Source organism: Pan paniscus, chromosome 15 (assembly GCF_029289425.2).
Source record: "Pan paniscus chromosome 15, NHGRI_mPanPan1-v2.0_pri, whole genome shotgun sequence".
Taxonomy (NCBI): domain Eukaryota; kingdom Metazoa; phylum Chordata; class Mammalia; order Primates; family Hominidae; genus Pan; species Pan paniscus.
Genome location: NC_073264.2, coordinates 65514102 through 65530537, shown reverse-complemented (window position 1 = coordinate 65530537; position 16436 = coordinate 65514102). Strand labels below are relative to the sequence as shown.

The 16436-nt window shown below is 43.7% G+C and overlaps 1 protein-coding gene across 4 annotated transcripts in view; it reads right to left on the bottom strand.

Annotated features, from left to right (window-relative positions):
- MTHFD1 (methylenetetrahydrofolate dehydrogenase, cyclohydrolase and formyltetrahydrofolate synthetase 1) overlaps window positions 1–16436 on the bottom strand; it is a 71980-nt gene that overhangs the window by 41182 nt on the left and 14362 nt on the right. For 3 of the 4 annotated variants that reach the window (XM_003831610.5, XM_057299725.2, XM_034937685.3), the window contains 5 exons: window positions 7703–7762; window positions 6326–6379; window positions 3345–3481; window positions 3100–3200; window positions 819–955 (listed from right to left, as the gene is read on the bottom strand). In XM_003831610.5, coding sequence (XP_003831658.1) covers window positions 819–955; window positions 3100–3200; window positions 3345–3481; window positions 6326–6379; window positions 7703–7762 — 489 coding nt within the window. The remainder of the gene's footprint in view (window positions 1–818; window positions 956–3099; window positions 3201–3344; window positions 3482–6325; window positions 6380–7702; window positions 7763–16436) is intronic. The other variant, XM_034937686.3, reaches the window with a different exon arrangement.

Below are 16436 nucleotides of genomic sequence, written 5' to 3'. Positions count from 1 at the left end.
TGTAATCCCAGTACTTTGGGAGGCCAAGGCAGGTGGATCACCTGAGGTCAGGAGTTCAAGACCAGCCTGACCAACATGGAGAAAACCTGTCTCTACTAAAAATACAAAATTAGCCAGGCGTGGTGGCACATGCCTATAATCCCAGCTACTCAGGAGGCTGAGGCAGGAGAATCACTTGAACCCAGGAGGCAGAGGTTGTGGTGAGCTGAGACTGCGCCATTGCACTCCAGCCTGGGCAACAAGAGTGAAACTCCATCTCAAAAAAAAAAAAAAAGAAAAAAGAAAAAGGAAGCGAGAAAGTACACAGAACAAACTCTGTATAAACTTCAGCATGTTTTTAATTTTATGGTTTTTTTTAATTAATTTTTTTTTTTTTTTTTTTTTTTTTTTTTGAGACAGGGTCTTGCTCTGTAGCCCAGGCTGGAGTGCAGTGGTGTGATCGTGGCTCACTGCAGCCTCGACCTCCTGGGCTCAAGCAATCCTCTTGCCTCAACCTCCCGAGTAGCTGGGACTACAGGCATGTGCCCACCCCATCTGGCTAATTTTTAATTTTTTTTGCAGAGAAAGCGTCTCACTATGTTGCCCAGGCTGGTCTCAAAAACTCTTGGGCTCAAACAATCCTCCTGCCTCAGACTCCCAAAGTGTTGGGACTACAGGTGTGAGCCACCCCACTCAGCCTTTAATTTGAATTTGTTTTTTCATCTTGTAAAAATGAGATGATGGGGTTAAATGAGGTCATGAGTGTAAAGGACATGGCAGCCTCTGGCACACCCACCCTCCCCACCGTAACACCTTTACCTCTCCTCTGGACACCCTACCTCCTCATCCAGATTGGCAGTCTTGGAGTGGCAGGTGGTCACTGTGGCATTGTTCCACAGAAGCAAGTCATGCATCGGGGCCCCAACTATTTTACTGCGCCCAACCACCACAGCATGCCTTCCGGCAATCGGCACCCCTGAAAGAAAAGCCAGCCTGCATCAGAGTTGGAGGATAGAAGCTGCCCTCCTTCACATGCCACGTGGAGAATTTAGAATAAGTGCACAAAAACAGGTTCTTAACATCAAACAGAAACCTTCCTAAAAGCATTCCTTCTTTGGCAATAATATTCTCAACTCTAGGGTTTCAGCTATAAATTGGGACTTGTACTTGTGTCCTTCTGGCCGTGGGTTTTTGGGAGCAGCTTAAGCCAAGATCATTCATTGAGTCATAGGGGAGTGGGAAGAAAACCTACACTCAAAGAAAAAAGAAACCCTGACATACAGCTAATCAGCCATACGGAAGAAGACATCAGATTAAATTACATGGGGAAAAAAAGTTAAAACAAATAGGGTGTATGTAACAGGTTGGAGAGATGTGTAGGAAATTAGATTAGTATCAGTAATTCCTTCTAACTTTGGTAAGTTTGTTTACACAGTTCCTCACCCAAATTTCTCTTTTGGCTTAGGGCCTGAGCCATAGGGTTACTTGCAGGGAAGTGATAAAGGGGAAATTGAACTGTGGCAGCAAAGCTTTCTTTTTGCTATCACAGCATCCATTTTTCTGGCAATATACCAATGTCCTTTTCAGGGCTGACTCATACTCTACTAAAGACAGCCTGGGTGAGTACCCAGTAGTGGACAGGGGACCATATTTCTTCCCTCAGCTGATAAGATCCAATCCCATGACTGTTAGGCATGAGGATGGAACCAGGCTGTAGGTGTTTGTGGCCACAAAGTGGAGCCCGAAAATGAGCTGTCCACAAAGAAGAAAGCAGAGAGAAGTTGACGACTTCATCAGAGTCCTCAGGGCAGTCAAGGCTGAGGGCAGTGGACCCCTGCTCAAAGCAGCAAGGGTTTAAATTGTGCTTCTCGCATAAAATCATTTTTTTTCAGAAAAAGATAAACTCTTATAATAATGTGAACATCATGAACATCTAGAAGTAAAGACCTCAAAGTTTTAAAAGGTAACTTTCTATACTTTTTAGGATTCAGCAGAAGAGTTAAAGCTGCATCAGGGCAAATGGTAGCATCACTCAATAAGAGGCAGTGGGAGGCCTTCAGGTGCTGTCCTCGTGGGATTTTTTTCTTTTAAGCAAGGCACTACAATGTTTGCTAAATATGCTGAAGAATATACATTTAACTGTAGAAATGAACTGTCAAAGCTTGACCTTTGACCTTTTCTTGCCAACCACAGAAAATTTCCATTTATGCTGGCCAAAACTTTCCACTTGAAACTTCTGACCTACTTCTTTTTACCAGGACCCATTTCCTTGTAAAAAATAACCTCTGCTAAAAGTATTCATAATGAAATTAAAATAGCAAGGTGCTAACTAGTAATGGGACAATATGGCCAACTGTGCAGGAGACCCATTTCCAGCCATCTGTCGAGTCCTGGAACTACTGTGGAGATTCAGTGCCCATTTTGGGGGTGGGGGGAGGTGGGGCTTTTCACTTCATATCCTTTTAAACTATCCAAATTTTTATTACTGTATAGGTTAAAATAAATTGCTTTGAACTCAGATAACTCTGAATTCAAATCTTGGTTCCGTTGTCTCCCAGACAAGTTACTTGCTCTCTCTGAGCTGGTTTTGTTTGTTTGTTTGTTTGTTTGTTTTAGAGACAGAGTCTCGCTCTGTTGCCCAGGCTGGAGTGCAGTCAGGTGATCTCAGCTCACTGCAACCTCCGCCTCCCAGGTTCAATCAATCCTCCCACCTCTGCCTCCCGAATAGCTGGGAATACAGGTGCACGCCACCCTGCCTGGATAATTTTTTTGTATTTTTAGTAGAGACAGGGTTTCACCATGTTGACCAGGCTGGTCTCGAATTCCTGACCTCAGGTGATCTCAGCCCGCTTCAGCCTCCCAAAGTGCTGGGATAACAGGCATGAGCCGCTGTGCCTGGCCTGAGCCTATTTTCTTAGCAGTTGAACAATAACAGTACCTACTTCACAGAGTTGCTGAGAAAATTGAGAGAAAATTTAGGTAACATCCTTAGTAGACAGGCCCTTCTGCCAATCAAGTCCATTTATTTATGGCCCACAATGTACCTCCTCTATGCCACCACATGTCAAGACCAGGATTCAGGAAATGGTGCTTTCTTGTTGTTTGGTTTGTTGTTTTTACCTGTCTCTTTGATGAGTTCCAAGCATCCCTTAGGCGTACAAGGAATGAAACAGTCATTGAGGTCACCTCTAGCAAGTTTCCCAGCATTGATGCTAGTCAATCTAAAAAAAGTGATGGAAATAAGAAGGAAATAAAGGCAATTAGATGTCTTTACTCTTTAGAAACATTTATGCTGTATTCCCCAAATAGAAACATATTATAAATGAAAGCATGCAATGAGACATAGGAAGCCAAGCCACACTTACCCATCCACATCCTTCTCGGGTGCAATAGCATTGATCACTTCTTCAGTGTTAATGGAATTCTCTGAATCTAAAGGTAGCTGCACTAAGAACCCATGTACAGTAGAGTCTTCATTCAAAGATGTAATGTACTTCATCACCTAAAAGTAATACCATATATAATTTGTATATCACACAGAAATCAAAAGGTAGGAAGAAACACTTTCTAAGGCAAAAATTAGGTTGCCCTATTTCCCCCCAACACTTTAATTATAGTCCTTTCAGAATGTACCTTCCCCTTGAATCCTGAGAGCACCTGTACTTTAACATAGAATGCATCCCCTAGGTGTCTGGTAAGAAGTCCATCAAATAAAAGAGCTAAGAGGCTGGGCGAGGTGTCTCATGCCTGTAATCCCAGCACTTTGGGAGGCCAAGTCAGGAGGATTACTTGAACGCAGGAGTTCAAGACCAGCCTGGACAACACAATGAAATGTGATATCTACAAAAACTTTTTAAAAATTAGGGCCAGGGGCTGGGTGCGGTGGTTCACAACTGTAATTCCAGCACTTTGGGAGGCTGAGGTGGGTGGATCACCTGAGGTTGGGAGTTAGAGACCAGCGGGGCCAACATAGTGAAACCCTGTCTCTACTAAAAATACAAAATTAGCCAGGTGTGGTGGCACATGCCTGTAATCCTAGCTACTCGGGAGGCTGAGGCAGGAGAATTGCTTGAACCTGGGAGGTGGAGGTTGCAGTGCGCTGAGATAGTGCCACTGCACTCCAGCGGTGAGTTGAGATTGCGCCATTGCACTCCAGCCTGGGCAACAATAGTGAAACTCTACCTCAAAAAAAAAAAAAAAAAAAAAAAAAAAAAATTAGGGCTGGGTGCGGTGGCTCACACCTGTCATCCCAGCACTTTGGGAAGCCAAGGCAGGCCTCCCAAAATATAGAAAATTATTTTCTATAATTTGCACCTTACAATACAATAGCAGCTACTGGATCACTTGAAGCCAGGAGTTTGAAACCAGCCTGGCCAACATGGTGAAACCCTGTCTCTACAAAAATATAAAAAATAAGCCAGGCATAGTGGCGCATGCCTGTAATCTCAGCCTCTCAGGAGGCTGAGGCATGAGAATCGCTTGAACCCAGGAAGCGGAGGCTGCAGTGAGCTGAGATCGTGCCACTGCATTCAGCCTGGGCAACAAAGCAAGACTGTCTCAAAAAAAAAAAAAAAAAAAAAGCAGGGACAGGTGCGGTGGCTCACGTCTGTAATCCCAGCACTTTGGGAGGCTTGAGTGGGCAGATCACTTGAGGTCAGTAGTTTGAGACCAGCCTGGGCAATATGGGCAACTAAAAATACAAAAATTAGCTGGGCGTGGTGGCACATGCCTGTAGTCACAGCTACTCAGGAGGCTGAGGCATGAGAATTGCTTGAACCCGGGAGGTGGAGGTTGCAGTGAGCCAAGATTGCACCACTGCACTCTAGCCTAGGCGACAAGAGTAAAACTCTGCCTCAAAAATAAAATAAAATTAGCTGGGCATGGTGGCTCATGCCTATAGTCCCAGCTGCTCAAGAGGCTGAGGTGGGAGGATCACTTGAGCTTAGGAGGTTGAGGCTACAATGAGCTATGACCACACCACTGTGCTGCAGCTGAGGCAAAAGAGTGAGACCCTGTCTCTAAAAATACAATACAATAAAATAAAAAGCGCTAAGAACTCTAATAACTTATTACAGCAATAATACCCATGTTACAATCGTCCAAATCAAGATGTAGAGCAGCAATGTCCAATCATCTTTTCTGCGATGGCAGAAATTTTCTATAATTTGCACCTTACAATACAATAGCAGCTACTGAATCCTTGCAAAGTGGCTAGTACAACCAAGGAAGTGAATTTTTAATTTTATTTTATTTTAACTACATTCAAATAGCCTCATGGGGCTAGTGGCTCCCATATTGGACAGCGCATATATGGAACATTGCCATAACCTCAAGAAAGTTGCTTTATCCTCCTACAGTTTAGCATTAATCTCCCACCTACAGGCAACCACAGTTCTGACTTTAATCACCGCTGATTTGTTCTGCCTAGTCCTGAACCTCATATAAAAGGAATACATATTTGGTTTTTAGAATGCAGATAATTACAGGCCAAGGATCGGTTTTACCTATTTTTTTGAGACGGAGTTTTGCTCTTTTTTCCCAGGTTGGAGTGCAATGGTACGATCTTGGCTCACTGCAACCTCTGCCTCCCGGGTTCAAGTGATTCTCCTGCCTCAACCTTCCAAGTAGCTGGGATTACAGGCATGCGCCACCACGCCTGGCAAATTTTGTATTTTTTAGTAGAGACAGGGTTTCTCCATGTTGGCCAGGCTGGTCTCGAACTCCCGACCTCAGGTGATCTGCCCACCTCGGCCTCCCAAAATGCTGGGATTACAGGCATGAGCCACCGCGCCTGGCTCCAAGGATCAGTTTTAACAAACACAACAGATGATGTGGAAGCAAACAGTACTGCAGTCACACTTTGAGTACCAAATGTTCATCCCTGCACCATCTTCTCTGTGGGAGTCTGTGAAGAAAGAATACCTGGAGGTGCCAGGCGTGGTGGCTCACGCCTGTAATCCCAGCACTTTGGGAGGCCAAGGCGGGTAAATCACCTCAGGTCAGGAGTTCGAGACCAGCCTGGCCAACGTGGTGAAACCGCGTCTCTATTAAAAATATAAAAATTAGCCAGGTGAGGCGGTGGGCGCCTGTAATCCCAGCTACTCGGGAGGCTGAGGCAGGAGAATTGCTTGAACCTGGGAGGTGGAGGTTGCAGGGAGTCGAGATCGCATCATTGCTCTCCAGCCTGGGTGACATGAGCAAAACTGTGTCTCAAAAAAAACAAAACAAAACAAAAAAAACCTGGAGGTCTTGGCTAAATGTGTCAGTCCCCAAAGCCCCCGTAAACCAAAACCAGAGAGGAAACCACTTCACCTTCCCTGTTCACAATCAACTCATAAAAGCTCACCTCAGATTCTGTGGTTGTTCTTGGTAACTTAATGTGAGTGGCTTTGATCCCAATCTGCAAAACAGACATTAAAAGCAGGTAAATGGCAAGACAACTTGAGATATTGAACCATTTCTTTTACAGACGTGACTAACAAGCAAGGAGGGGTTGGTCATCATTTCACCCTTATATGTTCTTAAGAATGAGTCCCTCACTTCAACCCATTCATCATTCACTTGTTAATTGCCACCACTGCACTTCAGCAATGTCATGCTTGCTATTTCTTGAGAAAGGAAATTAAATCTTGGGACCCCAAATTCATTAAGTCAAAGGGAAAAGCCAAGCTGGGAACTGGGTCATGCAAATCTGCCTCCCCATTTTTGGTTCCTAAATAAGATGTTACAAGATGAAAAGCTACATGCCTCCCCCATATTTTGCCCACAAAGGAAATTCACAGTGAGCTGCAACATCTTTATGATGTTTCTGTTAAAATTTCACCATGGCAATGTAAATCCCCCCAGCCCACCAGACACAAATGTATATCTGATTTTTCCCCTGCCCAATTCTGTCTATGTTATCTTATGTAAAATGCAGATTGCCTGCATTTTTCCTCTGCCCCACTTGTCTATATCGTCTTTTTTTTTTCTGGTTGGAGCTTCACTCTTATTGCCCAGGCTGGAATGCAATGGCACAATCTTGGCTCACCACAACCTCCGCCTCCCAGGTTCAAGCGATTCTCCTGCCTCAGCCTCCCGAGTAGCTGGGATTACAGGCATGCGCCACCACACCCGGCTAATTTTTTGTATTTTTAGTAGAGATGGGGTTTCTCCATGTTTCTTAGGCTGGTCTAAAACTCCCGACCTCAGGTGATCCACCCGCCTCGGCCTCCCAAAGTGCTGGGATTACTGGCGTGAGCCACCGCGTCCGGCCATCTGTCATCTTATGTAAAAAATGCAGATTCACTGAGCCAGAGAAGGTCATGAATGACTATTTTTCCCTACCCACCTCTTACATGAAAACGTGTACTTTTCAATAACCCACCCTTTCCTCTTTAAATTTGGAGAACTCGAAATCATCTTCGGAGAAAGGTATAGACCTGTCTCCCAGGTGTGTCCTTAATTTTGGCAAATAAATCTCCTAAAATGATTGAGACTTGTCACTTTTCTCAATTGACATCCTGCTCTTTGGGAAGAAAATCATTAATGAGAAAACAAAAACTCAAGGGCAAACCAGAGGCCACAGATCTAACCCACCCATTTCTGACTTACAAAATAGATAAACTAATGTCTCCTGTGGGTGATAAAAGTTTTCACAGGGAGGACCAAAAAGGGCAAGGGGTAATCGATAGGACCCAGGTGGAGGTTGGGGAGGGTGATGGCACAGCTCTTCTGGCGTTACCTCTTCAGCAGCCTTCAGCTTCACATTTATATAAAGATTGGAATCATCTCTGTTGCCAACCTAGAATAATAAATGCATGCAAATCAGATGATTAGGGAAAGGCAAAGTGCACAGAAAAGCTTCTACAATTTTAGTTTTAATAAAAGAAATGTTTAATCATGCGACTCTTGTTGCAGAGAACTTTTACAGGAGTATAGGGAGGCTGTGGGGGCAGGAGGGATTATGTGAACACAGATGGTGTTACAGCTCCTCCCCTAAACAAGGCCCACCTGGTTCCCACTGCCAAACCCCAAACAGAAAGTAGAGGATATCTGCATCTGCACTGGAAACTAAGCAAGGATGCTGCAGGCCTACTAGAAACATGTGGGATTTCTGCTGCCATACCAGAAAAACAGAGTATGGAGGGCTGAGAAACTGTCATCAGGCAAGAAAAATGCCTGAGAGGCAGGAGCACCCAGAGGGCACATTCCACACCCTCTCCCCCCACCCCCAGGGGCAATGGAAAGCTCCCTGGCCCCGCCACACAGAGAATAGAAAGGAGGGTGGAAGGACCTCCCTCTAGTTTACACAGAATAAACAGCCAGGCAAGACAAAGGGCAATCTGCTGGCCCCAACACAGAGAGGAGGCCGGGTGCAACAACTCAGGTCTGTAATTCCTGCACTTTGGGAGGCCAAGGGAGGAGGATCGTTTGAGCCCAGGAGTTCGAGACCAGCCTGGGCAACACAGCAAGACCCCCATCTTTACAAAAAATTAGCCAGGCATAGTGGTGCCTGCCTGTAGTCCCAGCACTCAGGAGGCCAAGGTGGGAGGATTACTTGAGGTCAAGAGTTTTGCCATGATTGCACCAGTGCACAGTGAGTCATGGTACTATGCCTGGGCAGCCTGGGCAACAGAGAGAGACCTTGTCTCTTAAAAAAAAAAAAAGAGAGAGACAGGGATAAACTTGTAGTGCAGAGGCCAAATCCTTTGAACCACCATGCAGTGTCTCACTATGTTCCCTCTGTTTCTTTGACCATGAACATATTTATAGTTTATCATTATAACCATTTATTTGTAAAATTTTATTGTACTAATATTGTTTCATGCTCCAGTGGTTGGTATTTCTCCTTCTCAAGGTTGATATATGCTACCATAAGTTGTGTTTCTCCCAGAATTGCAGAGGGTATCACAGAGGGAAAGGTGGTGATCCCTTCATATCAAAGATAACTGAAGCATAGCTCCTTTTAACAGGACCATGGCAGAGAAAGAAGCCGGCTTTTGTAATAGGATTTTCTGACCTTGTCATATTGGTGCTATTACTGGGCGCTCTCCTCAGATCTCAGGACATGGCCTGAATCTTAGCTTCAGTTGTCCCTTATACAGATAGTTCTCAGTTTTGTGGTGCTAATTTGAATTGCATGAGCCAGAAGAGTCCTTTGAGGGGAATTCTACTTTTTTTTAATGGGTTATTTGTATCTAAGTACATTAGATGCTTCTCGTAGGGGCTTCCCTAGACTTTTCGTGCCTCTCATGTTTCCTCTTTGGTCACTTTCTATGTATGTTCTTTGCCCCACCACCCAACCCTCACTGTTTCAGTTACCAGATTTGATACATTCCGGAATTTTTAGATCAAAGTAGGAAAGGAGGTGGTTCTAAATACAAAAGTATTATTTTTTTACAATTTCATTCATATTTATACCTACCACTAGTTATTTAGTCTTAACTCTGAGATTAAATTGTTTTATCACTTGCTGCCAGTAAGGAAGCCACAACTTCTCTGTTCTAGAATTTATCTTCATTCATGTTTCAGGTAAGTGAAATGTAACTTATAAGTCAGTTTTCCAGGAAAGGTAGGTGGACATGTTTCTAAGTCTGTATAACTGAAAATATTTTTCTGCTGTCCCTTGCACTTGACTGGCCTTGCCTGATTTGGAGTGAGAACATTTTCCTTCGGAGATGTTGTCTTTGGCATCTAATGTCACACAGGAGAAGTCTGAAGTCTCTCGCTGTTGTTGTTCCTTTACATGTAACTGTTTTCGGCCTGAATATTTCTGAAGGAGTTTGTCTAAAACACTAAAACTACAACCAGTTCCAGAAAGAAAACTTAATAGTTATAGTTATGAGAGTATGTCAAAGTTTTATTGGAAAAGACATCTAAAAGCCAATTCAAAGAGTCACTCTTAGTATAGGTTTTATTTATTTATTTATTTATTATTTTTGAGACAGGGTCTTACTCTGCCACCCAGCCTAAAGTACAGTAGCATGATCATGGCTCACTGCAGCCTGCAACTCCTAGGCTCAAGCATTCCTCCCACCTCAGCTTCCCAAGAAGCTAGGACTACCAGTACACGCTGCCACAAACAGCCAACTTTTGTATTTTTTGTAGAAATGGAGTTTCTCTATTGCCCAGGCTTGTCTCAAACACCTGGGCTTAAGCAATCCTCCTGCCTCAGCCTGCCAAAGTGCTAGGTAGGCATGAGCCACCACACTTGGCCAGTATAGGCATTTTATAGGGAAAAGTGGTTATAGAACCATTGATAGACTAGATGCAAAAAGAATGTTTAAAGAATGTGTATTCTGACTGGGCATGGTGGCTCACGCCTGTAGTCCCAGCACTTTGGGAGGCTAAGGCGGGCAGATCACCTAAGGTCAGGAGTTTGAGACTAGCCTGGCCAAGATGGTGAAACCCCATCTATACTAACAATACAAATATTAGCCAGTCATGATGGTGTGCACCTGTAATCCCAGCTACTTGGGAAGCTGAGGCAGGAGAATCCCTTGAACCCAGGAGGCAGAGGTTGCAGTGAGCCAAGATCGTGCCATTGCACTCCAGCCTGGGCGACAAGAGTGAAACTCCATCTCAAAAAAAAAAAAAAAAAAAAAAAAGAATGCTGATTTCTCCTTGAAGGTGGCTGAGTACTACATCATCCAAAAAAGATCCTATTCCAGAACAGGTTAGGGACACTTTTATTATACCTGGAGTCTGCAAACTGTTTCTGTAGAGGGGCAGACAGTGTATATTTTAGGCTTTGTGGGACACACACCATGTCACAGCAGCTGCTGCTATTGCTTTTTTAACTCTTTATAAACTGGGCAGCATTTGGATACGGGCCACAGTTTACTAATCTGTGTTCTACACCGTAAGATATCTTGGGTATTGGTCTACTGGTTCATTTTTCTTTCTGTTTCAGAAACCTTATGAAGATACAGGCTAGTTGAGTTTATTAACTGTATTCTGTCCATGTATTTTGTGAGGACTGAATGAGTTACTATACATAAAGCACTCTGAATAGTTCCCGAATACTGTTAAAAATCAGTTTTTTGGCCAGGTGCAGTGGCTCATGCCTATACTCCCAGCACTTTGGGAGGTCAAGGTGTGTGGATTGCTTGAGCCCAGGAGTTAGAGACCAGCCTGGGCAACATATCGAAACCCCATCTCTACAAAAAATACAAAAATTATCTGGGCATGGTGGTGTGCCTGTAGTCCCAGCTCACTTGGGAGGCTAAGGTGGGAGGATCCCCTGGGGGACAGGGGAGGGCGGAGGTTTCAGTGAGCAGAGATCACATCACTGTACCCCAGCCTGCATGACAGAACAAGATTCTGACTCAAAAAAAAAAAAAAAAAAGGAGAGAGTGAGAGATACTAATGAGGCTATGGGGCTGAGGCTGTATTTCTATCACCTTAGCAGAAACTTTTTTTTTTTTTTTTGAGACAAAGTCTTGCTCTGTCACCCAGGCTGGAGTGCAATGACACGATTACAGCTCACTGCAGCCTCAACCTCCCAGGCGTGAGCAATCCTCCCACCTCAGCCTCCTCAGTAGTGGGGACTACAGGCAAGCACCACCACAACCAGCTAATTTTTGTATTTTTTTGGAGACAAAGTCTCTCTATGTTGCCCAGGCTGGTCTCGAACTCCTGGGCTCAAGCAATCCACTCGCCTTGGCCTCCTAAAGTGGTGGGATTACAGGCGTGAGCCACCATGCCTAGCCCATTAGTATCTCTTATAATGAAAAGTCAAGTCTTAATTTCCTACAAATATTCAGTTATTTGGGAAGTTACTCATCCATTTTATTTAAAAAAAATGAAAACTCAACTTTTAAATATATACTTGGGCCAGATCATGAATGTTCTTGAATGTATTGCTAAGGAATTAGAAAAACAAAGGGGAAAAACAAATGGGTTTTAGAGACAGATCTGGGTTCATTTCCCAGACTCAGTCCCTTCCTGACTGGCTTTGGGCAAGCTACCCAAGATCTTTGAGCACGAGTTACTATGGCTATAAGGGGACATCTCCTACATCGTAGGGTAGTATAAAACATAGAACGATTAGAAATATAAACAAACAATTTGAATTATTGTAGACACTCTATATAAGTAGTACAGGTTGAAGATCCCTAACTCAAAAATCCAAAATCGGTCAGGTGCGGTGACTCGGCACTTTGGGAGGCCAAGGCAGATGGATCACTTGAGCTCAGTTTGAGACTAGCCTGGGCAATATGGAGAAATTCTGTCTCAAATACTAAAATTAGCTGGATGCCTGTAGTCCCAGCTACTCAGGAGGCTGAGATGGGAGGATAGCTTGAGCCTGGGAGATCCAGGCTGCAATGAACTGTGATCACACCCCTGCACTCCAGCCTGGACAACAGAGTGAGACCCTGTCTCAAAAAACAAAACAAAACAAAAAAAAAACACACAAATAAAAAATGCTCCAAAATCAGAAACTTTGAGCACTGACAACGCCAAAAGTAGAAAATTCCACACCTGGCCTCATGTGATGGCTTACAGTCAAAACACAGTTAAAAGTGCATTTCATGCAAAATATTATTAAAAATATATAAAATTGGCCGGGAGCAGTGGCTCATGTCCATAATCCTAGCACTTTGAGAGGCCGAGGCAGGCGGATCACCTGAGGTCAGGAGTTCAAGACCAGCCTGGCCAACATGGTGAAACCTCATCTCAACTAAAAACACAAAAATTAGCCAGGCGTGGTGGAACACACCTGTAATCCCAGCTACTCAGGAGGCTGAGGCAGGAGAATCACTTGAACCCAGGAGGTGGAGGTTGCAGTGTGCCGAGATCGTGCCATTGCACTCCAGCCTGGGTGACAAGAGCAAAACTCAGTCTCAAAAAAATAATAATAATAATAATAATTATATATATATATACACACACACACACATATATATAATTACCTTCAGTCTACAAGTATAAGGTATATAATGAAACATAAATAAATTTTGCTTTAGAATTGGATCTCATCCATATGTATATACAGATTCCAACATCTAAAACACTCTTGTCCCAAGCATTTCGGATAAGGGATACTCAACTTGTACTATTATTCTGGTAAAGGATGGAGAGTGAGTGTGGCTGGATAGATTGTGATCAGACTTGCATTTTAACAAGGGCTGCAATTGCAGTCAGGAGGACAGACAGGAGGTATATAGATAGAACCCCCAAATCATTAAGCAGGTAACTATAGTGGCCCCAGGGTTGGGAGAAATAGGAATCAAGGGGAGGCAACAGATTCCAAGAGTTGATGAGAGGCACAATCAATAGGACAATAGCCCCTAACTGGATGCAGGGAGTGAGGAAGAGAGCTCCTAAGGAGACGGCCTCAGGCTTCTAGCTCAGGGAATGTGGGAAGATGGTGGTGCCAGCACCAGAGAGAAAAAGACTAGAGGTCTGAGGCAGGGAGATGTGATTACAACATATTATATAAACCTTGTATCACAGAAAGCTGTTGACTCTGGTGCTAAAGTACAAAATTAAAAGATTCTACCACTGTTTTATCAGCAAGGACATAGGAGACGAGCTGTAGAACAGTGTTTATGTAATAAAAACATTTGTAATCAATAAATTTAAAAAACAAGGTTGGAAGTCAGTTTTTAAAATGGAGGAAAAAAAACACCCCCAATATTGCTTTAAAAAGGGTATATTTCTTGCCTATGACATTTACTCTTTCTACAACAAACAATTTGCAAAAATAAGCCAAGAAATAACCAGCCACCAAATGTACCAGTATACACCCACAACATATACTTTTGATTCTTAGTAATTTGCAAAAAAGGGAAAATCCACCACAGCAGAGAACATGCCAGGCAGAGAGTGACAGGCCTTCTGTGCTTTTCTTCTCAGCTAAGCCCTCTTAGACAAACAGCAGAGGAGGAGAGGGGAATATTTAAGTACTATTCACTTTGACTTTTTTTTTTTTAATTGAGACGGAGTCTTAGGCTGGAGTGCAGTGGCACAATCTCAGCTCACTGCAACCTCTGTCCCCCGGGTTCAAGCGATTCTCCTGCCTCAGCCTCCTGAGTAGCTGTGATCACAGGTGTGCACCACCACACCTGGCTAATTTTTGTATTTTGAGTAGAGATGAGTTCTCACCATGTTGGCCAGGCTAGTCTCAAACTCCTGACCTTAAGTGATCTACCCGCCTTAGCCTCCCAAAGTGCTGGGATTATAGGCATGAGCCACCGCACCATGCCCACCCTGACATTCTTGATGAACAAGGGATAGAAACTTAGCAAGGGATTAAATGATCTATTGGAGACATACAAATAAAGAGATTGCGAAGGAGACTATGTCCAACTTGGGTGAAACTCTGATGGGAGTTTCAAATGAAAGCCCTGAGTTTCCTGTCATCCAAATCAAGATTGCAAACATTCCTTCATACATTTGTCCGTAAAAATATGTATTGAATGTCTCCCTACTGGGTGAATCTGGAGCTCAGGGAAGAAATGCTGGATAGAGACCTAAATTTGGAAGCATTCCCTCATGAAGCTATGGGACTGGGTGAGGTTACTTAGGGAAAGAATAAGATGGGGAAGAGATCTCAAGGGTGAGCCCAAGGCATTCAAATGGTTTAGGTATTAGGGTGATGAGCAACAACAAGCAAAGGAGACTCGAAGGTGGGAAGGAAACCAGTGGTGTCCCAGACCAAGAGCCTGGAGCTCAGAAGAAATCTAGATTTAGAAGTCACTGGCCTGATAGATGAAACTGCCTAAAATAATGGTTCTGATAATGTGGCCCACACACTCTTGAGGGACCCCAAGACCTTTTCAAAGATTTATGAGGGCCAGACTAGCTTCATAATAATACCACTACAATGTTGTTTGCCTTTTTCATTGTGTTAACATCTGTACCGATGGTGCAAAAGCAATGGTGTGTAAGACTACTAGTGAACCAGCACAAATCAAGACGATGGCTTTGGACTAGTTGTCAAGGTATCCTTCACTACCACACACTCCCAGTAAAACTAAATGCCAGTTTCACTAGGACCACCCTTGATGAAGAAATATACATTATTAATTTTCTTAAACTTCAACTTGGCCGAGCACAGTGGCTCATGCCTGTAATCTCAGGACTTTGGGAGGCCAAGGCGGGAGGATCACTTTGAGCCCAGGAGTTGGAGACTAGCCTGGGCAACAAGGCGAAAAACCGTCTCTACAAAAAAATACAAAAAATTAAGGCCAAGTGCAGTAGTTCATGCCTGTAATCCCAGCACTTTGGGAGGCTAAGATGGGAGGATCACTTTGGGTCCCAGAGTTCAAGACCAGCTAGGGCAACAAGGCAAAAAAAACTCTACAAAAAAATACAAAAAATTAAGGCTGGGCGCAGTGGCTTACACCTGTAATCTCAGCACTTTGGGAAGCTGAGGCAGATGGATCACCTGAGGTCAAGAGTTCGAGACCAGCCTGGCCAAAATGGTGAAACCCTATCTCTACTAAAATTACAAAAATTAGCTGGGCGTGGCACCTGTAATCCCAGCTACTCCAGAGGCTGAGGCATGAGAATCACTTGAACCCAGGAGGCAAAGGTTGCAGTGAGCTGAGATTATGTCATTACATTCCAGCCTGGGGCATAGAGCGAGTTCTGTTTCAAAAAAAAAAAAAATATCAGGGTGCGATGGCAGGTGCCTGTAATCCCAGCTACTCAGGAGGCCGAGGCAGGAGAATTGCATGAATCTGGGAGCAGAGGCTGCAGTAAGCCAAGACTGCGCCACTGCACTCCAGCCTGGGCGACAGAGCAAGACTCCGTCTCAAAAAAAAAAATTAGGCATGGTGGCACATGCCTGTAATCCCAGCTACTCTGGAGGCTGAGTGGGAGGATCACTTGAGCCTGGGAGATGAAGGTTGCAGTGAACCAAGATTATGCCACTGCACTGAGTAACAGTAAAACTCTGTCTCAAAAAAGTAAAAAAAAAATATATATAAATAAACCTCAACTCTTGAGTGCATGTGTTTTTAATAGTCTATGTAAGGAATGGGAATTGGGAAGCACTCATAATGCACTTCTGCTGTATACAGAAGTACAGTGGTTGTGGTTGTTACTAAAGCATTAGTGCTTTTTTTTTTTTTTTTTTTTTGAGAGAGGGTCTCACTCTGTCACCCAAGCTGGAGTACAGTGGCATGAACACAACTCCCTGCAGCCTCGACTTCCTGGGCTCAAGTGATCTCCTGTCTCCCTCTCACGTAGTTGGGACCACAGCTCTATACTACCATTCCTGGCTCATTTTTTAATTTTTTTGTAGAGATGGGATCTCACTCTGTTGTCCAGGCTGCACTTGTGCTTTTTTGCCTTGTTAGCTGAAACAGATGCATTTTTATATGAAACACCTACTTGAAATAACAACTGACAAGCAATGATTATTCAGGCTTGAGTATTTGACAAATATTTTCTCAAAAATGAATAAAGTGAAACTGGTATTTCAAGGGAAACAATTAATTGTATTTGTTGCCAATGATAAAATG